Here is a 25845-nt window from a genome sequence, read left to right as displayed (position 1 = left end):
TTGCGTGATCTACTATTTTTACTCTTTTTAGAGCTTGATTCTTTCTTGTAAAAAATGAGATAAGGGTCCCTGTTGTGTAATGAAATATCGCCAGCGATTATCTTACTTGCTGGTCAGAGGCTGTCACCTGCGCATGCGTACAAATAATGTAATCATTTCAAAAATGGCGGGAAGATCGAACCTTCTTCCCTAACCCTATTATGTCTTTTTATTTTTTTTGTTAACCAGGGGTGAAAAAGTATATCTAAAATGCCGACCCAGGTAGCTAGCAACCCTGATGGTGACCTGATGTCGCGTTATAGCTATTTGCTGCAACCAATCAGAGATATGACAAAGAATTGGGACATTGATGTTGCTACCCAACTGGAAGAGTATCTACAAGAGGTTTGTATACACACATCAAATTGATGATTTATAAGTATTAAAGATGTCTCAAGATCTTACAAATACATTTTCCATTAGAGATCCAAGTAAAACAGATTAAAATTAAACATGTATAGATTGCAACTATCACCTATCGCATTAGTGAGTCATTTATAGCCTTTAAGATGCACGTGCTAATTTTGTTATGTTAAAAGTTCAAGTATAATGAGCAAGATAATAACTTTAGAATCATTGCTCATATTTGAACAGCTGTTTATCAAATAAAAACCCTTCCAATCCCTCAAAGGATTGTTATTGTTTTTAACTACTACTGTGTCTATTCTTTCATATCCCCCGCTTTTCTCTATTAACAGAGAATTAATATTTTTATCTTTTGATTGTTTCAGATTGAGAAAATTCAGATTTCATTTGATGGAGGCAAGACATCTATGAACTTTGCGGAGGCGGCTTTGTTGATCCAAGGCTCTGCATGTATTTATAGCAAGAAAGTCGAGTACCTCTACACGCTTGTGTATCAGACGCTCGATCTGATAGCCAGCAAAAAGTAAGCTCTCCTAGCCAGCAAGAATAAGAGCTTTTATTATACACTTACAGTGTTATGCACGCTTTCATTGTGATGCCACATGTAAAACAACACAATACTTTGATACAAAAAGCTCAAAATGCTGTATAATGAATATCCCATTGACCTTGTTTGCTTTGATGGAATCCCAAACTTCTAGTAGAGTCGAAAAATTTACAAGAACATCAAGTATGGGGAAAAAGGTCTCTTGCCCCCTGTACCCCCTCTCCCCCAACTAAAAGATTTCTAGCCATTCGTTTGTGACTAAAGTTGACCATTTTATTTTGATTAATTAATTGTGAGCATGAATATAGCTTTAGTCTTTTCAATACAGTATGCTCCCTCTCATAATACAGTGTAAGTGTATCAGGTTTCTAGACATGTTGATGGGTTGTCATAATTAAAGTGTTAGCATCCTTGTTACTGTATTTTTTGTATTAGACGGCTACAACAAGCTGCATCTGTAGATGAGAATGGTCAAGACAAAGATACAACCTTCAAAGAAGAGGACGATGTAAGAAAATTATAAGGATATTTTGTGTTATGCCAAGTCTTAAAAACACAAGTGTTACATAAGAAATAATGTGATTGTATTTTTAGTTTCTGTCCCTGGATGACATCAAAGAGGCTAAAAATATTGATCTGAAGGAAGATATAGACTGTTTAGCTGAGGTAGGGATTAATGGTCAGAATGATACGATTGTATTTAATTGTAGCCACTGTAAAATAAGGACACTTGTAAACCAGTTCATTTGCTGCTCTAGTCACCATTGATACCCAGGACTCCTTTGGCTTTGATTCCTCTTGGGGAAAAAGAGAGACAAGATGTTTTGCTAAGGTGAATAAATTAATGTTCAGTATTTTGTGTTTTTGAGATGATGGTTTTACTTGCCGTGTACTTTTATATTCACAATTGGGATTCGTCCTTGTTGTTGTTCCACAGTCAAACTGGTGAGGTGTTGGGAAGCCGGAATGATTTCAAGGTATGCTACAGTACAATTTGTGTTATGATTTACTCTTGACATTTCAAAAAATGGGTTCTTATATTCCATTAAACTGTTTGTTTATCTCTGGTTGTAGATGAATACCTGTTGCATTCACAAGTCTGGTGCTCTGATACTGGACCTTGCACATCTCTCTTTGCTTGATAACTCCTTCTCCCGTTTGCCAACCTCAACCCCCCAACAAGCTATGGCTAAAGGTAAAGGTTCATCAGCAGAGAACAGCTTTCATTCCACTACAGGGCCGGGTACCTATAAAAAGCAAAATAACTATTCCAGGAATGAATGCCTCATTTTATCCAATCAAGTGTTGAGATAGCCATATTTATTCCTGGGTTAGCACTAACCTGCTTTCCAGGAACCGTCCCCAGAACTCTATACAGTAATACTGTATATATAGTTTAATTCAATCGCAGTTACGAACTGAATTACATACAGGTCCAATACAAGAACATTGACATTTAACATTAACAGGGCTGATATTTCACTGTTATAAAGTGACAAATGATCCTCCCTTGTTGGCTATGGCTGATGCTTGCTGCCTGACCTCATGCTATAAGATGGATTAATTAGATGGGCCTTGAAGTGTAGATAGGGTTGTCTATCTTACAGTAGTCCCATAAACAAAGGGAGCGACCTTCACTCTTTATAGGTTATTGTAAAAGCTTGTGTATGTGAACTTTATCAGACCGCAAGCATTTGTATTAAAATTGTGAAAATTGGAGCTGAATTAATCCTCTAAATGCTTAATTTGTTTTGCAGAGACTATTTCAGATCCCAAGCCTGTACTTGAAGAGCAAGGTGATTCAGTCATTGTGTTATAAAAACAACAAACCAAACTCTTTGATTATCCTGTTAACTTGCCTGGATTACATTTCTCTTAAGTCGTGACTGACTCCCAACAACAAACCAAACTCTTTAATTATCCTGTTAACTTGCCTGGATTACATTTCTCTTATTAAGTCATGACTGACTCCCAACAAGAAACCAAACTCTTTAATTATCCTGTTAACAAGCCTGGATTACATTTCTCTAAAGTCGTGACTGACTCCCAACAACAAACCAAACTCTTTGATTGTCCTGTTAACTAGCCTGGATTATATTTCTCTTAAGTTGTGACCGACTCCCAGGCCCAAGACATCAGCATGATAGGGCCTGGAGATAACCACTATGATGATGATGATGATGGTAATGGTTGTGAGGATTTGGCTGGGGATGCTATTGAAGAGCATGCATATGACGAGCAAGCAGAGGTAAGAGCAGTATTGGGCAACCTACTCCAGTTCTTCTCATCTTTGACCCGCTTTTCTGATCTCCTTGTCGACACCCTGACTCTTTGTGTTCTTTGGTTGACACACTGGCGCTTCCCAGATGGATTCCATGTTGCTTGTCTGGTAATGTCATCTTTGTGTTTCCTCCCCACTGGTTCCTGGTCAGTCATTCTACATAACTCCTAGTTGCTGATCATTTCTGGCCACCATGTCTGAAGAATCTTTCTTAGACATCTATTGAGGAATGCATGCACTTTTCCAAGCATTGCTTTGGTGGTTAGTCATCTACAGACTTGATGTTGGTGTCAAAGATAGGGAGCTTTGTTGTTGTTTTGGTGTCTCTGGCTTTCTGGACCTTCTGCAAAATTCATTAAATTCCGGCTTTGACATCTTCATCTGTACCTCCATTAGTACTCACTTTGCTTCCAAGCAAAAAAACTGAAACGTCTCTGATGTTTCCCTTCTCCTGAAGTAGAGGATCCTCGTTCCTCTTATTAGTTCTCTTAGTTTTCTTCTTTTCATTATTGACAGCCACATCCTCCAAACATCTGATCTTCAATTATGACAATTATTGTGATAACAGAAAGCCATATCTTTAGCAATTTCAAGGTCGTCAAGTTGTTTCCTCAAAGCATAGTTAGTAGAATCTCCCTCTACTAACTATGCTCAAAGTCAGAAAAGTGCTAGTATTTTAAGCCTTGTCTCATTTTGGACTCCGAGTTTTACAACTATCAGCTGACATTTCTTTCTTTTTGCCAACTTATTTTTTTAAGAAAGGAGTCATTGTCCTTCTATTTCCTTTTTCTGCTGAAAGTATACAGTCCATGACAATACAGTATAAAGTTGTTCTGTATATGGTGTACAGTATGTAAACAACAAGAAGTTTCAGCTAAAAGTTGCTCATATAGACATCTTGCCATTTCTGAAATAATATTTAACTTGTAGGATGTCCCTGAGGAAAGAATGCAATTGAGACAAAAGCATGCTCCTTCTGTAGCCGCTCTTAGCAAAGCCACAGTGAGTGACCATTCGAAATCCTTAAAATAATGTAATTTGCATACCATGTGAGCAAAACATGTTACATAGTGTTTGTTCTTGGTGCATTTTATTATTGTGTCACTTATGCCAAACATTTTCTTAGGTAGAATAGTTGGCTTTGTAATTGAATTTAAGCTCTGAATTATTTGCTTATCACTAATTTGGTGGCAATATCTGTTTGGGAGGAGGATCTTGTAGTGTTTGTCTTCTACTAAAACATAACTTGTGACTTTTAGTCAAGAGATCCTTGGGAACTCCTTGATCCTCATGCCCCTAAAAGTAATGATGAGAAACCATTCAGAAAAGGTAAATAATGGTAAAGTATATGATATGATAATTTTTCTCGATTAAACACTAGTCCAGTGTCAAGTACAGTAATAATTCATATGTTTTCTTATTGGTTTGAGAGCTGTAAAGTCCATACAGCCCTATCATATATTCAGATGCAAGAAGCAGGTCAATGACTATGCCAAAATGTTGTGAATTGATGAAAAATACACATCTTGAACAGCATGATTCTGCTTAGTTTTTAGAAGATAGAACTCTGTGAAGGCAAGCATTTACCTTTTTCATTAAAAATCACTATAACATGTTGCGATGAATCTCTTAAGAGTTGCACCTACAAATGTATCTTCATTTTATAGGTAGGCCATTCAAATTGCCCCCTTCTATTCTTGGGATGGCTAAGGAAACCAAGAGAAAGAGAAAACGAACAGAAGCCAACCCTTCACATCCAGTGCTCATACCTATACACGAGTTTTGTGCAATGGCTTGTAAGTATGTAAATTCATTCCATACAATGTATAGTATATAGAGTGATAATAATTCATAAATGTGGCCGGTCAAAAAAAAAAGGGCACTTTCTATGCTGACCGGAAAATGCTTAATATTTGCTTGTCAAGATTCACAGAAAAATATGTCAAAGCAATCTTTTTCGCCGTCGATTGCCAACTTTTTGTGGGACATTTGTGGGACCACATGGCTGTTATTGCATCATCTCTTTCCTGATTAGCTATTCGTGGGCGCGTGATTGACATGTCGGATCTATGAATTGTGTCTCCTTTGAATACTGTATCTATAACAAATATAAAAATGCATAGAGAATAAATATAATTAATATTGAGTATTAAGATCCTTAATATGTCTATTCCTTACCCATTTTTTTTACATATTTGTTTAATGTCTTTTAGTTCATTCTCACTCTTCAAAGTTTCCTAAGAATCCACTGAAAGCCCCTGCAATGAAAGGTACTACACATAGTATGTTTGTTTTCATTGATTGCTTTTCTTGAACATGAAGGCGATGCTTTAATAATTCAGTGAGTTAACTTACAGTACTGTATGTGTAATAGAAGATGTGTTTGTAAAATAGAAGATGTGTTTATATATGTACAGTATAAGACAATTTAGTCAAAATTATTGTCTGTTTGGAGAAAATACTGTCAAATGTTATGGATTTGTTTGTTTGAATCAAGTTCTACTGAAAGTGTCTGTAATGTGTAAAAGATGTGTTGCATGAGTTGAGTTATTCAGCCAGATGTGTCTGTGTAGGGGAATTGCAGTTAAGCGTATTGTATACCTGAGCTAATCTTTGCAGAGTTCGAATACTTGTTCTGGGTGGAGTACAGACGAAGACAGGAGCTGGATAAGAAACAGAAGAAAATTCTGGTGAGAACTACTTAACAGTAGTTCTTGAGTACTGTTATCACTTAGAAGATCTATTCACCCACTGTGACTGTTGGTTTATGAAAGCTGGTTTATGACTGCTGGTTTATGACTGTTGTAAACCCCATTAAACTCTTCATTTTTCTGAGTCAGTCCTGGATATGTTTTCTTTTAGGCACAGTACCTGACTGAAGAGCAGTTTGATGAGCTCAATGCTCCAGATCCTGACATAGATGAAAATGAGCCTTTCCCACAAGATGATTATGGTACAATCATTGCTTTTAGTGCCAGCTATTTCTGACTTGTCAGTTTTACTCCCAAATAATCATTAATAACTTGCAGCTACAGTAGATGTAAATCTCATTAATCAATGTTAAATTACACACAGTCTTAAATCAGACCACCAAATATCCCAACTCATATTTTGTATAAGAATAGAGTAAAATACTTTAAGAAATATAATTTGATGTTCAGTATACTTTCAGCCAATTTTTTTATGTTGATATCTTAAACACAAGGAAAAATTAGAAGAGAACAGAATTAAGTAGATTTTGGTATTCAGTTAGCATATACAACATGCCAGAGGAGAGGGGGGAGCTTCCAAAAAGGTTAAAAATTTAAGTGATGAACTGTTCTAACTTAGGGGATATTGGAAGCAATGATCAGGACGATGATGAAGATGAAGCTGGTGGGTTCTGCGACCCTAGGCATGATGATGAGCAAGCCATTGTCAACATTCCCCCCATGGGTGGGTATTTTCTTTGAGTTTATCATGAGATTGGTCCATTTGGACCAATGGCGTATTGAGTTATGAATACAGAGAAAGAAATAGACTTATGCCTGATTTTGATATTCATAGCGTTTGAGGAAGCAGCTGCAGATGTTCTTGTTGTGTCAAGTTATGAAGATCTAGTTCGGAAATATGTGGTAAGTGGATGGAAGTGATGATTACACTCAGTGTTTTTGGTTGTCAACTGAGTGTGGTCCTTGTTCTGCATTGGTGACCGAATCTCTTATCGTTTTGGATAAGAAATGTGGATAAGCTAGAGTTAGCTGCCCAATCCCTAATTAATGCGTTTGGAAAGAAAGCCCAAGATACAAATACATTATTAGATGAGAGGTAGATTTCCTCTCTTTTGCTAGATTCATTTGTGAAAGCGATTGCACGCATTTCGTAATTTGACCTTTTGTAGCAGATAGAGTCTCATGTTTACAGCTCCGCTTAGCAGCGTGCACGTTAAAGCATCCAAATTTACCCGACAATAATGCTGTTGGACTTGTTCTGAATAAACTGTTATGCCTAAATACTGTTTCAACTCGAATTAAAAGGTATCATGTAAGTACCCCCCCCGGATTTGAATAAGGAACTGAGCGAATAAGGAAACAGACGAAAAAGGAACTGCGAATAAGGAACTAACTTCACTCTGGTCAATCCCTACAGCAGTTTTTAACAATACTTTTCCCATATCAGGAGGGGTAGGTATGTACACTGCCACATGTATACTTCCCCTAACCCTGACTAAACTGTTTACAAATCAGGGGGGGTATGTACACTGCCCCATGTACTTACACTCCCCCTAACCCTGACTAAACTGTTTACAAATCAGGGGGGGTATGTACACTGCCCCATGTACTTACACTCCCCCTAACCCTGACTAAACTGTTTACAAATCAGGAGGGGTATGTACTGCCCTATTTATAACCCCCCCCCCCAACCCTGACTAAACAGTTGAAATATCAGGAAGGGTTGAACACTGCCCTACTGTATGTATACTCCCCCTAACCCTGACAAAAATGTTCCGATATCAGGAGGTGTATGTGCACCCCCCTTAACCTTGACTAAAATGTCCCATATCAGGAGGGGTATGTGCACCCCCCTAACCTTGACTAAATTGTTCCCATATCAGGAGGTGTATGTGCACCCCCCTTAACCCTGACTAAAATGTTCCCATATCAGGAGGGGTATGTGCACCCCCCTAACCTTGACTAAAATGTTCCCATATCAGGAGGTGTATGTGCACCCCCCTAACCTTGACTAAAATGTTCCCATATCAGGAGGGGTATGTGCACCCCCTTAACCCTGACTAAAATGTTCCCATATCAGGAGGGGTATGTGCACCCCCCTAACCTTGACTAAAATGTTCCCATATCAGGAGGTGTATGTGCACCCCCCTAACCCTGACTAAAATGTTCCCATATCAGGAGGGGTATGTGCACCCCCTAACCTTGACTAAGATGTTCCCATATCAGGAGGTGTATGTGCACCCCCCTTAACCCTGACTAAAATGTTCCCTTATCAGGAGGGGTACTTGATGGAAGCACAGCAGTATGCTCAGGAGACAGACCTTAGCAAGCGTGTTCGGACCTGGGAAAACAAAATCCTGCCAACCTTGGAAGAAGAGGTTTGTAGCTTGTGTTTTTTAGTTTGTAACTTTTTATCATGCTATCAAATATGACTTTTATAATTAAAGCACCATGCTTTCCTATTGGTCTCTGGCTGCGGACGCCTCAATATTTTGTGTAAATTCTGATCTGTTCATTAATTTGCTGCGGATACTGAAGCACAGTGCGTGACGGAGGTCAAAACAACTAAGCGCATTTCGTGACAGAGGTCAATGCAACTGAAGCGCATTTCGTGAGAGAGGTCAATACAACTAAGCGCATTTCGTGACAGAGGTCAATACAACTAAGCGCATTGCGTGACAGAGGTCAAAACAACTTAGCGCATTTTGTGACAGAGGTCAATACAACTAAGCGCATTTCGTGACAGATGTCAATACAACTAAGCGCATTGCGTAACAGAGGTCAATACAACTAAGCGCATTGCGTGACAGAGGTCAATATAACTGAAGCGCATTGCGTGACAGAGGTCAAAACAACTTAGCTCATTTCGTGACAGAGGTCAATACAACTGAAGCACGGTGCGTGACAGACGTACTGTAAAAGAGCTGAAGTGTATTACGTGACAGTTCAGAAAAGTCGCGTAGGGGACTACGATATTGAATATCTTGTCTTATGTAGGAAAAACACGCGCCGTTTGATATCCACAAATATGGGGAAGATGTTCTTCACTCATTCCAAGGTAAGCACTAAATTTTTATATGTAATGCCTTGTCCGTGTCTAATTAATAGAACCGTATTGCTTGGAACAGTGTATTCTCATGAAGTCAAATATAAGAAATGAATACTTATCATGGATGCCCTGTGGCGCTACGCGCGCTACCGTGGCCACCTTGAGAGTTTCAAAAAGTAAGCCAGTAAGGTAGCTCGTTTTCAAGTTTTCAGAACCAGGGTTATTAGGACGCGAGAAACGTACTGATGATCAAAAACTTCACTGCCCCACAAGAGAAACAAACAACATTGCGCATGAGATGACGGAAAACTTGCACATAGCACTTCGTACATTGCAAACCACGAGGCAGAATAATGGCCTCATTGTCCTCGCATTTCAGATTTTCCTGGAGTAAAACCCCAATTTAATATTTTAAAAAATGAATTTTTTGGGTTTTATCTTTTTCTTTTTTCCCGTCAGTTATACGTGCCAATTCCGTGACGAAAGCAAGATTTAATTGACATCAAGATGAATTTTAAAAGTTGCATTTAAAATTTTGTTCCCTGCTGCTCGCTAAGCTTTTAGAGGAATTTGATTTTTATCTTCCAATTTATCACTGAACCGATACTTCACATCTTTTCCTATCCCCTACTTTTCTCGTGCTATCGGTATCTTTGATCCAACTGAACCGTTATGGGTGATCAAAAGTAGATGCTAATCGTTATTCTTGTTAAATTCCCACTGTCGTCATAACATCAGAAATCACGATCGAAAAAGGGGAAAGAATCAACCAGCGGTGTCTCTGTATCCGCATGGTTCACTTGCCAAAGATTGAGTTAGGTAAATATACTCACAAATTTAAAGGAGTTCTTATAATACTAAATTGGATAAGTTTGATTAAAATTACACTTTGCACGCAATTTCAGTGAACAGGTTTCCCCAGATTTCGTAACAACACATACTTTTCAACCCTGGTTATTCTCCAAGTAATTAAATGTAAAATTTCAACTGTGTTTCTGAATACAGGGAAATAGACTAAATAACATGTTGAAAGCACCCACTCAAGTCTAGGCAGTTCTAGCCAAAGCCATTTGCTTAACAAGCAGCATGAAAGCTTATCCCTGAGTCCCTAAGCAAAATAAAATCTTATCCCTAAGCCTATCCTAAGTTTGCAAGACAATTCATCATTTGTGCCCGATATCGATCAACTCGGGAAAAAACGAATAAACCTAAACTAGCACGTGATAATCACGATTTTAGGCACTTTCCACCATCTTACCCTTTAGATAAATATGCAAATCATTTAAATGCAGTAACTATTATTAGAGCAAGGTTAATATGTGTAATACACTTTCTGGCATGGAGGTTTTCCTCAGCGTAGTGCTTGGAACAGTGTATTCTCATGAAGTCAAATAAATAAGAAATGCATACTTATCATGGATGCCCTGTGGCGCTACGCGCGCTATACCGTGGCTACCTTGAGAGTTCTAAAAAGTAAGCCAATAAGGTAGCTCGTTTTCAAGTTTTCAGAACCAGGGTTATTAGAAAGCGAGAAACGTACTGATGATCAAAAACTTCACTGCCCAACAAGAGAAACAAACAACATTGCGCATGAGATGACGGAAAACCTTGCACATAGATAGCACTTCGCACATTGCAAACCACGAGGCAGAATAATGGCCTCATTCTCCTCGCATTTCAGATTTTCCTGGAGTTAAACCCCAATTTTATATTTAAAAAAAAAATGAATGTTTTGGGTTTTAACTTTTTCTTTTTTTTCCCGTCATTTATACGTGCCAATTCCGTGACAAAAGCTAGATATAATAAAAGTAGATGCTAATCGTTATTCTTGTTAAATTCCCACTGTCGTCATAACATCAGAAATCACGACCGAAAAAGGGGAAAGAATCAACCAGCGGTGTCTCTGTATCCGCATGGTTCACTTGCCAAAGATTGAGTTGAGGAGTTTATAATACTAAATTGAATAAGTTTGATTACAATTACGCTTTGCACGCAATTTCAGTGAACAGGTTTCCCCAGATTTCGTAACAACACATACTTTTCAACCCTGGTTATTCTCCAAGTAATTAAATGTAAAATTTCAACTGTGTCTGAATACAGGGAAATAGACTAAATAACATGTCGAAACGTGTTAAAAGCACCCACTCAAGTCTAGGCAGTTCTAGCCAAAGCCATTTGCTTAACAAGCAACATGAAAGCTTATCTTTTAGTCCCTAAGCAACATGAAAGCTTATCCCTAAGCCTATCCTAAGTTTGCAAGGGTATTCATCATTTGTGCCCTATATCGATCAACTCGGGAAAAACGGCGTGGTGAGATATGCGCGCAGAACAATAAGATCATCCAGACCCCCGCTTTTCTAAGTACAGACACCATGCACTGGATAGCTCTAGTGTTCGTTTTAACTGCTTTTGTGACGACTGGATTTCTAGTTTTCAGCGAACTGGATAAAACACAAGAACTAATTCGTTCCCTGGGACACCCTAGCTCACTATTTGCCCGCAGGGACGCTTTTTTTAACGAAACCAGCGCTACCTTCTACAAAAGCTTCGAAGTGGAGGAAAAAGGGCTGCACTCACATACTTGGATGCACGTTTGCGCACAGGGAATCGACGTCTTATGCCGCTTTCCTCTATTCCCTAAAAGTCCGGACAAAGTGAACAAAGTCAGACGCCTCGTGAACTCGTCTTCTCTTGGTCAGCGCGTTTTTGGGTTTTTTGTTCCGCCCATGACGGGCCCTTATAGATTTCGTTTGGTATCGAAACATCCTACAAAAGTTTGGCTAAGCACCGATACTTCTCCCTCGAACGCCCGAGATCTTTTCAACAGCACCGCTCAGGTATCGGGTAACCTTGAGGTTACATCAGAAGAGGTTTACATGCGCCTGGGTCATCGTTACTTCTTAGAGATTGTTCGCGGCAGACTAGAGCCACGTGCGGATTTCCAGTTGTCTTTAATGTGCCCCGATGCAGTAGGGTTTAAAGTCATTGATGAACAGCACACACAGTTAATGTATAGGGAGGTTACACGAGCCACTCCACGCTCATCTGTCAAGAGTGCTATTTGTCCACCGTCTTACCATCAACACTTCGGTGATGCAAGCCCCGCTAGATCTCCCCCGATAGAGTCTCCGGTCCGGTATCTTGACCACGCTGAAGTGAGTCGAGCTCTGCCTTCTTGTACTTATAAGCCAAGCTATGTTACAAGGAATTGTCCTCCTGGCTGCTTCTTTAGTGAAAGTTTTGTGCCGATTTATCGATACCCAAGCGTAGATCTACCTCGAGTGGAAAACGAACACAAGCTGATTGATGTCGATCTAAGTAGTGAGGAAGCAATGCGCATCACAAAGTCCTACGTGCAACAATTAGATGCGGCATATCCCAGGTAGGTTCTTTGCTTCTTTGGGTATTGTTTTGAAACCACCGAGAGCGCAAATGCATATTAAGTTGAGTATATCATATATTCTATATTTAAGATATTATAAATGTATGTAAATGTATATTCTATGAAAATGCCCTTCTAAAACTATGGAATTAATTAAATAAAACTATTGACTATTTTGCTGTTGTAAAAAATAGATAAAGGTGTAAGCGTTAGTTAAAGCTGAGGATTATTTGATTTTTTTCTGCCCTCGGGCCCTGCATGCATATTTTTACGTATTTTAGACCCTAAATTTCTAAAGTAGAACGGTGCAAAAAAAACTTTCTATATTTATTTACGTAACAAGAAGATGCGTTAATCTAACAGATTTACAAGTGCAGAATAGTAGCCATGCCTTTATCTGCCTGGTTACTAAATCCTCCACTGAACTAAAAAAAATGAAGTATTTCGAATATCGCACGGAGTCATAGGCATCGCGTTACATTGTCATCTTTTTTATGTATTTTATTTTTTAGATGTTATTTATTTTTTGGCTGTGAAGCCTCAAGTACTCGTGATGTTTATCTTGTTTTTCTTAGGCATGAGTACATCGATAGGATGAATAGATGTAAGCAAGACAAAAATGGCAAGCTAATTGAGCAAAAACGCGAAACCCTTTTTCCCGCCAAGTTACGCGCGCACCACCACCGTAATTTTTTCCCGCCAAAGTAAATGTCCCGAAAAATCGCGCGCGAGTCCAAGGTGAAATGGCCTAAAGATGTCGTTAGGTAGATCACCATTGTTGACTCCCCTTCTCCAAATAGTATCATCGGGGCATAGGAGGTCTAGAGGATTTTAGCTTTTTCTAGTATCTTAGTGACGTATCTATGATCAAGGGAGTATGATCATGTTGTTTTTTCTTTTAGTAAGTTCAAGCTTCTCGAAATTAGTTCCGTGGAGAAGAAAGTTAACAAACTCAATGGATCCCGGTATTTTTTGGAGCTGATATTTCAGAGTGAAGATCACCCGGAGCCCATGATGCTCTCCGAGATCATTTACGAGTACAACGACACCCAGCGAACGTTGTGCTATCCCGACGGCCTTCAGTGGGAGAGACAAGCGCATATCTACATAGTGATCGCTATACGTAACCAAGGCAACTGGATGGGCCACTTCCTTGATAACTTACAGGATATCTACAGGGACACTAATGACAAACATGTCAGTCTACTGGTCTTTGATTACAACAGTGATGATATTGACGTTGGCTTGGAACTCAGCACTAGGCGTTTACCGCCTCATCAACTTCTGAAGAAGAGAGGCAACTTTTCTCGTACGGAGTCCATCAATGCCTTAGTAAAGCTAGTAAAAGACCCTCGCGCAATTATATTCACCATGGATCTTCATCTCGAACTGCCCCTACGCCTTCTCAATGACATTAGAAAGGTAAAACTTATAGATCTTATAGATAGGTAAGGTAAAGTAAGTTAAGGTAAAAGTATTTTGACATGATGATAGGGCCTCGTTCGTTTGGAATGACATAGGGTAAAATAATTTTTCGCAGTTTTGAATAAGTTAAGGTGAACTATTTCCATCTGAATGACATAAAATGGTAGAGGTATTTTGAATTTTATAGAGCCTCGTCCATCTATTTTATTTGTTTGACTAAAATCTTAGTAAACAAGAGACATTAAATTTGTCATTAGAAGAAAAAAATCTGTCCAGATATCGTGTTGCACTTCTATTTCCATGAAATCTATGACAACATTTGTAAAGTAAAACGTTTGTAAACTTGCTGCACTTGTTTGCTCACAGCATTGCTTTCAGAACAGGAGCGTCTACGCGCCAGTGTTGATAAGGTTGGGGTGCGGTCACAATCCTTTAAACATCAGTGGCAGGTGGGAAATTCATGGGTTTGGCATTGTCGGCATGTACAAGTCTGACTGGGACCAGGTTGGTGGATATCACGAGGGCTATAAGACATGGGGAGGAGAAGACTGGCACATGATGGATGGAGTTATCAGGAAGGAATTAGAGTACGAACGCGTCCGAGCACAAGGTTTGATGCATTATAGACACCCGAAAAAAGGGATGTGGATGGGCAAGAACGAAAACTGGTCTGATAAGCGATAGAAAGGCATGTTGATGTATAAGAATGAAAAATTGTCTGAGAAGCGATGGAAAGATATTTTGATGGGCAAGTATGATAGCTGGTCTCACAAGCTATGGAAAGACATGTAGATGGGAAAGAATGCTAGCTGGTTTGTCAAGCAATAGAAAGGCACAATGTTGAAAAAACTGGTCTGACAAGCAATAAAAGGACATATGGATGGGCAAGAATGGTAGCCGGTTTGAGATTTGTCAACACTATGATGCAGACATCTATCTGCAAGTAATGAACACATTTGTCGGTTGAGGGTGCACATCATTCTTTATGGTATTAATAAAATCAGCTGTATTAATAAAATTTAGTCAATTTTAAGTAAAATTGTTCTGGCCATTGATTATTACTATAGGGTGTTGCCCCTGATAGCCTTCTCCAACACTTTTACAGTGCAACGCGCGCTACCCTGGCCACCAATACAAAGTGCTGTTGTATGTTGGTGTATGGCTTATGTTATATTGCGACGCGCGATACCGTGGCCACCAATACAAAGTGCTGGTGTATTTTGGTGAATGTTGGTGTATGGCTTATGTTATAGGTCGACGCGCGATACCGTGGCCACCAATACAAAGTGTTATTACATGATTGACACCTTTTTTTATCTTGCAAGTCCTGTCATTAAAATACCTGTAAATAATTTACATTATTTTTATGGGGTCTGGTATCCATCAAATCGCGCACTCTGATTGGCTCTCGTGAGGTCCGGTATCCCACGATCCGGACCGCTCACCTCCAAAGCTCGAAATAGTGAGTTGATTTGTAAAATGACCATCGAAAACTGGATTTTTACTTCCGAGGTTATAGATCTTCACACTAAAACAGCATTTTATTAGTCATTTTATCTAGAATCATTGACTTTACGGAAAACGGATACACGGATTGTTTAGACATGACGGAAAAAACATGACTTGACGTTTCCAATAAGCTCATTTCACATCAAATAAGGCGGAAAATTCCCCAAATTACTTAGTGAGTAATAGCAAACAAAATATCAAATGCTACTTTTTTTAGATTGATGCGACTTTTTGTAAAGTATCATTGAAATTTGAGGTTTTCGTCCCTGAGCCCATACATAGCGCAAGGATATCAAGAAAAAAAATTTCGGCCACTTATTTTTTGTGTTTTGATAAGGGAAAATCAGTCTGGAATGCAAGGAACTGCATCTCTTTCTCCATCTCTTCGAAGATTGCATGTTCAGGGGTTTTCCGTCATGTCGATTGTGTACATTATTGATCTAATGAGCTTTTCAAGTTTGTGCAATCAACCACCAACTCTCCTGGGTTTTCTTGCAGGTCAATGATAACCTGAACTTTTTTTTTCAAAATAGTCAACTATTATTCAGTTTTGTCTCTTTTCCCCCAGTTTAAATTTACTAGGTATAGATCATGTAATAAGCCAGTTAAATACCTCCGACGTCGGCTGATAGCGAACTGCCTCCGTCCTCGGTATTTAACCCTTACTTATAATGCGACGCGCGCTAGCGTGGCCATCAATACAAAGTGTTATAATGCGACGCGCGCTAGTGTGGCCATCAATACAAAGTGTTATTGTGCGACGCGCGCTACTGTGGTCATCAATACAAAGTCAGCAAATAAACTTGCAAGGATCATCGCTTTGATTGACACGAACCTCTTGTGAAACACGATCATTATAACACAAAACATGATTTTATTCCAGACATGCAAATAGCCTAAAGCTTGTAGATATTTTCTCTATTGCAGAGGAAAGAGTAAAACCGTTCGCTGAGATTATGAAATCCAAGGCAAGTTTACCATTCTTGTTTTTTATGTGACATGTGTATGAATATGTTTTATTCGCATATTGAATATATTTTTGTGCTTGTACAGAAGCCGTTTGAAATCTGCAGATACTTTCTAGCTACTCTGCAACTGGTAAGTAGGAATGCGAGTGCATTAACTGTGTAATACACAGCATATTTTGTACTAATGATGAAGTAATAAAAACGCGGTCTTAGCCACATGAAAACAGCACCAGAATTGCTAAAAATGGCCCATAAATGTTGTACTGATTGTATAGTCCATAAATGTTGTACTGATTGTATGGTCCATAAACGTTGTGCTGATTGTATGGTCCATAAATGTTGTGCTGATTGTATGGTACATAAATGCTGTACTGATTGTATGGACCATAAATGTTGTACAGATTGTTTGGTTCATAAATGTTGTTCTGATTGTATGGCCCATAAATATTGTACTTATTGTATGGTCCATAAATGTTGCACTGTTTTTATAAGTGGCCCATAATTGTTGTACTGATTGTATGGCCCATACTTGTTGTACTGATTGTGTAGCCCATAATTGTTGTACTGTTTGTATGGTCCATAAATGTTGCACTGTTTGTATAAGTGAACCATAAATGTTGTACTGATTGTATTGTTGTACTAATTGTATTGTTGTACTAATTGTATGGACCATAAATGTTGTACTGATTGTATGTTCCATAAATGTTGTTCTAATTGTATGGTCCATAAATGTTGTACTGATTGTATGTTCCATAAATGTTGTTCTAATTGTATGGTCCATAAATGTTGTACTGATTGTATGGACCAAAAATGTTGTACTGATTGTATATTTCATAAATGTTGTACTGATTGTATGGTCAATAAATATTACTGATTTTATGGTCCATAAATATTGTACTGATTGTATGGCCCGTAAATGTTGCACTGTTTGTATAAGTGTTGGAATATAAATATAAATGTTGGAATATAAATACTGCTAATATTTTTTGTGTGGTAACTTATTGAAGCCCAAATTTGCCATATCAAGATACATTGATTCTATAGCCTGTTGCTACCCTCGGTGAAAAGTTTTATTTGTTGTCAGGCAAACAATTACAATGTCGAGATCAGCGTTGCTGGCATGGCAGATAAAGGTGTGGACACAATGAGTCTCAAGCTTCTTCACATGACCCCGGGGCATGCTGGGATATCATCGTACAGAGCGCCATCTGTCATCTCATAAAATCTCGCGCAATGCCGTAATGAGTAGGCATACCAGCCTATCAGTAGGCATTGGATGGATGTTCCGACCCGGCATTTTTCTTCCTTTTCCCCTCCCCCTGCGCATTGCATAACCCAAGATGGCGGCCGCGACAAACTCCGAGCTTTGGGGTTTTCACGTAGGTAAAAGCCATCCAACGCCTACTGGTAGGCTACGGCTGAATTAGATATCATATAACAAACATTTGTTAAACATTTTTACGAAGAAATGGCGCCGTTTGTGAAAAACTTGGGTGTTGTTTCACAAACGCCTACAAGAAATGGAAATAGAATTCGACAGGGACGTAACATATTTTAATAACACTTTTTCTTCGTGGCCAGGTGGCTTGATCGTTTTTTGTCTTTCTTGAATGTTGCTGTGCCTCCTATATTAGCCAGGGATTGCTTGTTCGATATTTTTCTTAAGATCTTGGCTTCCTCAATTTTTTTGTTTTCGGATTCTTGTTACCAACCCGTAAAATATCAAATGGTCGAACCAATAGACTTTCCAGTGTTCTAATGTTGTGTTCAATTGAAGTTCAAATGTTTTGTTTGTACTGACTTCCACCAGCTATACTGGTGCGGAAGGCGCTAGGCGCCAACGCTAGTTGGTTATTTTAAACTCTGAAAAAGCTTTGTTATAAATTTTATGAACAAACTCTTTTTCTCTCTCAATTTTAACAGTTGTCATGATGTAGTCCATATTTTCATGATATGTATACCGGTTTTATGTGAAATATGCTGTTAGCATCTTGTAAATAACAGAATTGATCTTTGGAATTGATCTTCAAATACACTACACAAGTAGAAATTGGCGGTTAGTATTTGTTTTTCTTGCAAGTTAGATTCTAGACTAGAGTTTAGTCTATAGAGATTAAAAGGGTCTTCTGTGAATCCTGGGTTGCCTGTGGTTTGGGCTATCTGAGTTGTATGGGACGTAGCGCAATCAATGTATCGAAAACTATGCTTAAACCATATTCAAACTCTCGAAAGGGAATTAGGCCATAGCTGATCCAGAATGCGGACGAAAGGAAATTTGACTCTACGCGGAAGAAGCACTCCGCCATTTTAGATCAGCTGTGACCCGCCAGTCTGTGGCATTTTGGATGCGCGCGCAACATCGCGAAACGGTCTATTGAATTAAAGCCGCATTGTCACCAGTTTACTTCCGGTCGACTACGTAACAATCTCCGATGATTTTTAACGGAAAACGCGAAAAATATTGAAAGCAGTGTGTTTTTTGAAAGTTTATTTGAGGATGTGATTGATAATTTAGAGCGGATGGCCTGTTTAATATCTCGGATTTTAATAGATTCTTTTGTCTTTCCGTCGGACCTCCGGAAGTAAACTGGTGACAATGCGGCTTTAACTAGAAGTTCTCATGGAGAAGTGAAGTGCTCGAGCTCATAGACTGGCTGGTCAGTCAAGTGCAAGGGTTAAATCTATATCTATAGATTTGCTTTGGGTTGATTTGTCTTCCCTTTATAAGGTTTTTTCGCTCAGCTGTATTTATAAAAATACAATACGTTACAATCGTCAGGAAATGGGATTTGTTCTGTTTGAATACCTTTCGCTTTGCCCTTACGCTTCAAGTAATCGGTTCTTTTAGTTATTTTATCATCAAATGACATAACTTCGAAAGCCATGATAAGCAAAACCCGTAAAACATCAGATAATAAGTTGTCCGACAACTGGCATTCTAAGAATGCATTCTTACCTAATAATTCTTCTTTTCGCTATCGTATACGCGGAATAATCGAAGCAGAAAATTTATAGCCGAACCTAAAAGTAATTGCAACACAAACAATTATATTGTTTAATGATAAGAAAAGACATTCTAAATATCATCCCAAAAGTTCTCCAAAGTTCTCTTGGGGGGAACATCTCGAAGTTTGACAATAAACAATTTCTTTTGTCGGCCATCTTTGATTTTTTTTGTTGACATCAAACATCTCGAAGTTTGACAATAAACAATTTCTTTTGTCGGCCATCTTTGATTTTTTTGTTGACATCAAGTTGACAGTTTTAAAAACAAGGTCATTGTAACCAATATCAACAGACTTGTGACGGTACTCAAAATTCGTGCTCGGTGGTGATGTCTTGAGGATCGCAATAAGATTCTGAACAACTGAAATGTGTTTTTAGTGTTATCTCTAGAAAATTGCTTCATTGACACCCAATGAGCTATCTCCGAGGAAGAGAATTGCTGTTGCCCACACCCAAAGAATAACCCTCTCGATATTGTTTTGTCACCTGCTTTGCTTGCCATTGCATAACTTCAGACTAAGATGCGGTAGCGGTGGGCTAATATACTGTAACAGCATGGCAATGGCAAGATACACACATGAATATAATGATTGACAAGATCCCAATCATTTTTGCACATTTTGTCAAATCAAAGTACTTCCTATTCTTGGATGTACAGCACGAAATCTCCAAACAGACACCAGACCACAGTGTTGGCTGGCTACTGCACGCTCTCGAGCAAGTTCCAGAGCTGGATTTTGTGAGCGGTTCAATCTTGAACTCTGAGAGCCAGCTGGAAATTCCTTGTTATAGAATGCGTCTGTGTAATTGGACATTTTCACTTAGTTACGAATACGAACGATCTATTGACGAGCTTATGATTTGCGAAATGATAGCATCTTCATTTATGGGTAGAACCAGCAGTATTTCAAAGTTAGTGAGAAACGGTAGCACGTCGATATTTAATGTAGAATTGCAATCGATGTCTCATGTAGATTTCTTCTTGCGCGCAAAAAGAGCTGGCGCTATTTCTGGAGTCCGCCCCGAGGTGATGCTAGAGATAAACGCAAACGCCAGATGCACTTCTTCTAAAACTATTCTGACTGGATGTAAACTTTACCAGTCATTGTTACCTTTTGCAAGAGAATATAAAATTTTCAAAATAAAAAACCATGACGGGAGCGTATTGGATTTGTGTCGGTTTGACAGTCCAATTGTCGGCGAGGATATTTGCAGCGAAGAAATTGCACATCAAGTCATGCTTGGCGGCGGCCATTGGGCTTATAAAGGGACCTACGCCTACCCTTACGTCATAGAAAACCTCCAAAACTGTCTCGGGAAGTTCACAGAGTTTTTATCAAGCAAGAACATTTCGTACATGATTGATAGTGGGGTGGTTTTGGGCGCTTTGAAGATGAAAGCCGTGCTTCCGTGGGAAGCCGGGGATATCGACATGTGTCTCTTTGGAGACAGCCTTGAACCGTTCGCAAAAATCTGCGAGGAGTTCGCCAAAACCAACAACTACCAGTTCTATAAGTCGGGTTATCCGTTTTTTATATACTGTGCTCCACCTAAGGCAGGGAGAAACGGGCCCATTACCTTGTTTCTGTGTAAAGGAAAGCCTCCAGTGTCGATCCGCTTGCAAGCCAACGGAAACTGGTTTAGCGTCAGTAAAGACGTATTCAAGCAATGCAGAAAGTATTATAAAACGCAGTACCTTTCTCATCGAATGTTCAAATCAAGTTCGGCTGCGCATTGCATGATTGAAGGTCACAACGCTTGTCTCCCAGAATTTCGATCTGTAGGAGGTTTTGATGGAACGGCAGGCACTTTCAGAGAGTTCTTACTGTGCGAACCATGACAGCATGAAAGTAATCAGGAAGCTGTTTGGAAAGGGGAGGACAGAGAACCCTCCATTATATTATAATGCCCCCAAAAATATGAACAATGCCCCTCCCCCCTCCTATAATACCTACATGTCGTCTATGAAAATGCACACTCCCGCCTGGCCTCATGGAATAAGTTTTGGATTTACCATATTGAATAATATTCAGGTAATACGAGTAATATGCACTAGAATCTGTTATACATTGCGAAACGTGCCGTACTTGAGTATATGCTAATCAAAATATTTGGATTGAAAACCCCTAGCTGTTGAAATTGTTGTATAGAATAAACTGTCGAGAGTTAGATAAGCAAAAATAGATAACTACCGACTTCGACAGGGCGCGTACCAGACCTTTGTAGTCGCACTTACTCGCTCATCATACCTGCTCTTCGTTATTTTACTTATACTCGCTCATCATACCTCCTCTCCGTTGTCGCACTTATATACTCGCTCATCACACCTGCCCTTCGTTGTTTTACTTATACTCGCTCATCCGCCTCTTCGTTGTTTTACTTATACTCGCTCGTCGTACCTCCTCTTCGTTGTTTTACTTATACTCGCTCATCATACCTCCTCTTTGTTGTTTTACTTATACTCACTCATCATACCTCCTCTTCGTTGTTGTACTTATACTCACTCATCATACCTGCTCTTCGTTGTTACACTTATACTCCCTCATCATACCTGCTCTTCGTTGTTACACTTATACTCGACAAGTCTTGACATGATTAATCAAATTGATTATTTCTTTTGGTGTAAAGAATACATGTCCTGTGCGTTTTTTCTCAATTAACAGAAATCAGACTAGTTTAAGATTTGATTAGCTGCAGCTGCCTTTTGTAACGGCGTCTTACGAACCGTGACTTCATAGGAACCGTGACGGCATTGAAACTGTGACGTCATTATAGTTTAAAAAGCTGGCAACGAAAAGTTGTGTGTAAATAACATAAATTTTTAGATAAAACCGCGCAAGCTGTGTGGTTTTCAGCTAATAAAACATTTTGTGCAAACATTCATAGATAACCGTGTGGTTTTATGATTGATGTTTCTTTTACGGTTCTAACCAAGGAGGTTAATCAATCGGTTAATGTACAACTCTTGCGTTATAGGAAGATTATTTATCATCATTATTTATACAGTTTCTCCTTTGTACATAAATTAATTTGTATTCTTAATCTCTAAACTAGTTTCTGTAATGTAAAAACCAATGTCATAAACCATATTATAGGGAATATCGTACCCTCGCTAATTCGAACTTTTAACTCAGCCAATTAAAATAAAGAAAAACAAAATAAATAGGTAAATAGCTTTAAGTAAGTGCTTAATAGCTTGTAAGCTTATCGGTGTTCGAATAAATTACTAGTTCTATTTTATGATGGCCGTTTAGAGAACACTGTGAAAATTAATCAAAGCGGTCGCCTCGCGAAGTTCTTTCTTTTTATTAAACAATTTTATTCTATTTACATATTCCCTGAAAGCAGTTTCAAACTGGCCACCCGCTTCAAAAACATAAAAACATGCTATTTCCTTTTTACAAAGAAAAAAATATATAAATATAGAATGAATTAACAATGAATGCCTTTAATCTAGCGTTTAGTACGACAGCGTGTAGTACGGCAGCGATTCGTCAATATATTTCGACAGGCACAAAGACATTCTGTGTAACAAAAGGATCAGACATCTAGTTATCGAATTTCACTTTATAGTTATTCATGACTCTAACAGATTTCAAATGTAATGTATTTTATCAAACTAGTTTTTTAAATTTCTGTGCTTCCACTATATAAAAATTGTGATATTGACTTCTTTCGTGTTCACTATAATAAATTATAATCGCTCGAGCGTCATTAGATTTCGTTCGCAGCCGCGGAATCATCGCTTGCTAGTGTACGTGGCATGTATAAAGGTCGAAAAAAAAATTCCTTTTAAAATCGCGCATGGAATTTTTTACCTTTTCCTTTGAATAACTCCATCGGTTGTCCTTTTTGAAAATGTGATCAACATAATTCCAGTTTCTTGAGATTGGGAAGGAAATCTTCGTCGTTTTACGATAATGATTGTCTCGAATATTTGCAGTCTTTGGGTCCAAAGTACAATTCAGTCCGACTTATCCTTTGGTGTCTTTCTAAACGGTGTTATTGCATAACCTCCGACTGTAGTTACGGCACTACAAGTCGTAGAAATGGCTGAACCAGCCACCGAGCCAACTCCGCCAACCACATTCGCCGCTTTGTTATAAACGCCACCAGAAAGTCTCCATAATAACCCTGGCTGAGGTCCCGTCTCTGAACTGACTTTCTCCTCTTCTATATTAGAATTTTCTTCAATTTTCGAGTTTACTCCTACCTTTAAAGGTAACAAAAAATGTGTGAGGATATTGGAGCAAGGCTAAAGAACGAGTGGATTGTATCGCGACCAATTTTGTTCTCTATTTTTAAGACAAAGTGGTCAACTTACTCCTTTCATCTCGCCCTCTTCATCTACTGATGGTTCTGTTATTGTAGCGTTCTCCTCGTCGCTTTTCTGTTTGCTTATCCGCTGTCCCCTTTTTGCCATTCAAGTAAATCTAGCTCTGTCTTTTACAGTTGCGATGCGCAATAGGTTTCGATGCGTTCTGTGAAAATAATTGTCGGCAATAAATGTTTTACGAGTCACTCAGGCGAAACCCTGGTAACAAACCGGATTGAAACCGGAAATCTTCTCACGAAAATATCAATATCTATTGTTTTCATTGTATAATTTATTCATCGATGCCCGAAAGCAACTTCCGTTTTTTTAATCAACATCTTTCCTATGGTCTTCTGGGTAATTTCAGGTTTTTATTAAAAAATGTAAAAATGTTATGGTTTTTTAAGGTTTTTTAAATGTTTTCATTTTTAGTCACAGTATCAGTTTATTTTTTGTCACTAAAAGTACATTTTTTTCTATTATACCCCCCTTTGGGCACCTAGCTTAAAGGGATTAATTGCTCAAGCCAGCATATTGTATTTCAGTTATCTCTAGTCTTGATTGCTAGCACACGTTCACAGCTTCACGCTATAATTCTTTGTTCTTTTCATGTGCTAGCGTCCCGCTTTGGCCCAATGTGTGCATGCAAGTGTGCTGTTAAAGTTCGATCGTCATATTTTTTCCACCAGACCTAAAGTAATGAATGTGTTATTCACTATCTGTGACAGATCACAATATTCGATCGAAGTAAACAGTGTTTTTACGTTAATTTTTTTCTTCGTTCTTTCCTTGTGAACGGGCAATTATTTGCCCATTCACCCCTATTTTTATTAATTTTGAAAGGCTTGAGAGACGAAGAAACTGTTGTTCCATTTTTAGGGGTACGACCACCTTGCGGCGGCAAAGCTGGCCTAAACACGGGGAAGGGGAGGTGGCGGGGGACTGGAGGTAACTGGGGAGGAAACGGCGTAAGGGAAAATATATTTTTTCTGCTCGATATTTCTTTTTGTCGTGGCCAGTTAGCTGATCTTTTTCTCTGGAGTGTCGTCGTGCTAGCCTGCTAGCCGGTCTTTTCGGAGTTTCGAGATTATTGTGGCATATCAATCAATGGCTGTCGTTTTTCTAGAAGGTCTAAAAGAGCCTGGGGCGAGCGCGCGGGAGACCTGTGATATTCTAAAACGATAGGGACTAAGCTCCATTTACAAGATGGCTGCCATATATATATATATATATATATAAGCGCCTGCACCCGCGAACGGGTATAACACAGTTTGTATTTAACTGTTCTCCGCCCTTTTACGGCGAGCTTCCCTTTGTTTTAAATATGTTTCATATCTTCTTTTGTCGTATGACGTGCAGATGTTATTTGTGATCGCCCTCCATTCCTTTCTATTTTGTACATGATAGTTCCACACTTCAAGGACGCATCCAATTTTGAGGTCTTTTTTCAAAATGTCCTTGAATCTAAGCTCCATTTACAAGATGGCTGCCAGCGCCAGTGCTGAAAAACGCAAGATTAGTTCCAGTTCCGCCCGGTTAAACCAGCCTTTTTGTTTTAAAATGGCGTCTTTTTACCTGCGAACTGTCACATTTTGGCAAATGCTAAGACAACTAGACCAAACATAAGGCTATAATTTTCTTTATGACTCCCTCATTATCACACAAATCTGTCATCTTTTGAGCAGTATGGTTTTAATGCTGTACAGTTAGTCAAAACAGCAACTGAAGTCAGCCTCGAACGATTCAACACTACGATTGTGCTTGTTTTCGCCAGAGCACGCGCATGCGCATACGTTATTCAGCACTCGCGCTGCCAGCAAAATCGTAGTAAACACGAATTCCTGCAAGTTTACGTGGAAATTTTCGACTAACAAAGTTCCAGAGCAATAAAAAAGCAAAAAATTGATTGAAGCGGGAATCCCAAATATGGTATTTAGTGCCTAATAAGGAAATGACCGGGCGAGCTAGAAAAACGACAGTTTTTAAAACAGGATTGACTGATATGATTCCTTTCCACAGGAATCCCAAACTCCGGAGAGCCGGCTAGCAGAGGTTAGCTCGGTTTCCAGCCGTGGTTTCGTCGCGCTCTGCTCCTCCACTGACGGAATGGGAGAGGATCGCGGGCGCACTGAAACCACCACTAGAATTTTGATTTTCAAAACTGGCGGCCGTCAGATAGGGACGAGTCAATTCTGCTAGCATAATTTCTGGATGATAATCGCTCAAAACTAGCATAATTCATAGACT

At 39.0% G+C, this 25845-nt stretch overlaps 3 protein-coding genes across 6 annotated transcripts; 2 read left to right on the top strand and 1 right to left on the bottom strand.

Annotated features, from left to right (window-relative positions):
- The first annotated feature begins 146 nt into the window (after window positions 1–146).
- Window positions 147–25845, top strand: LOC5514994 (condensin-2 complex subunit H2). 4 transcript variants are annotated; one of them, XM_048729389.1, is made up of 22 exons: window positions 147–384; window positions 771–928; window positions 1388–1460; window positions 1547–1618; window positions 1711–1784; window positions 1890–1929; window positions 2027–2147; window positions 2710–2748; window positions 3061–3200; window positions 4164–4235; window positions 4493–4562; window positions 4901–5029; window positions 5447–5503; window positions 5853–5923; window positions 6096–6186; window positions 6564–6668; window positions 6780–6847; window positions 8221–8322; window positions 8942–9002; window positions 16237–16277; window positions 16363–16407; window positions 17362–18410. In XM_048729389.1, exons 1-22 carry the CDS (start codon window positions 250–252, stop codon window positions 17497–17499), a joined length of 1902 nt encoding a protein of 633 aa, XP_048585346.1. In that variant the 5' UTR covers window positions 147–249; the 3' UTR covers window positions 17500–18410. The 4 variants fall into 4 exon arrangements, with proteins under 4 accessions (XP_048585346.1, XP_048585345.1, XP_048585348.1 ...); XM_048729388.1 differs by having other exon boundaries at window positions 16219–16277; XM_048729391.1 differs by lacking the exons at window positions 16237–16277; window positions 16363–16407; window positions 17362–18410 and adding an exon at window positions 25618–25845.
- LOC125568068 (N-acetyl-beta-glucosaminyl-glycoprotein 4-beta-N-acetylgalactosaminyltransferase 1-like) lies at window positions 10946–14833 on the top strand. The gene is made up of 3 exons (XM_048729392.1): window positions 10946–12375; window positions 13278–13797; window positions 14167–14833. Exons 1-3 carry the CDS (start codon window positions 11366–11368, stop codon window positions 14482–14484), a joined length of 1848 nt encoding a protein of 615 aa, XP_048585349.1. The 5' UTR covers window positions 10946–11365; the 3' UTR covers window positions 14485–14833.
- LOC5514978 lies at window positions 22568–23818 on the bottom strand. Its single transcript, XM_001635153.3, has 2 exons — window positions 23608–23818; window positions 22568–23496 (listed from the first exon to the last, which is right to left on the bottom strand). Exons 1-2 carry the CDS (start codon window positions 23704–23706, stop codon window positions 23248–23250), a joined length of 348 nt encoding a protein of 115 aa, XP_001635203.1. The 5' UTR covers window positions 23707–23818; the 3' UTR covers window positions 22568–23247.

Source organism: Nematostella vectensis, chromosome 6, assembly GCF_932526225.1.
Source record: "Nematostella vectensis chromosome 6, jaNemVect1.1, whole genome shotgun sequence".
NCBI lineage: Eukaryota > Metazoa > Cnidaria > Anthozoa > Actiniaria > Edwardsiidae > Nematostella > Nematostella vectensis.
The sequence above is the reverse complement of the archived record's forward strand: the minus strand, read 5'-3'. Positions and strand labels throughout refer to the sequence as shown.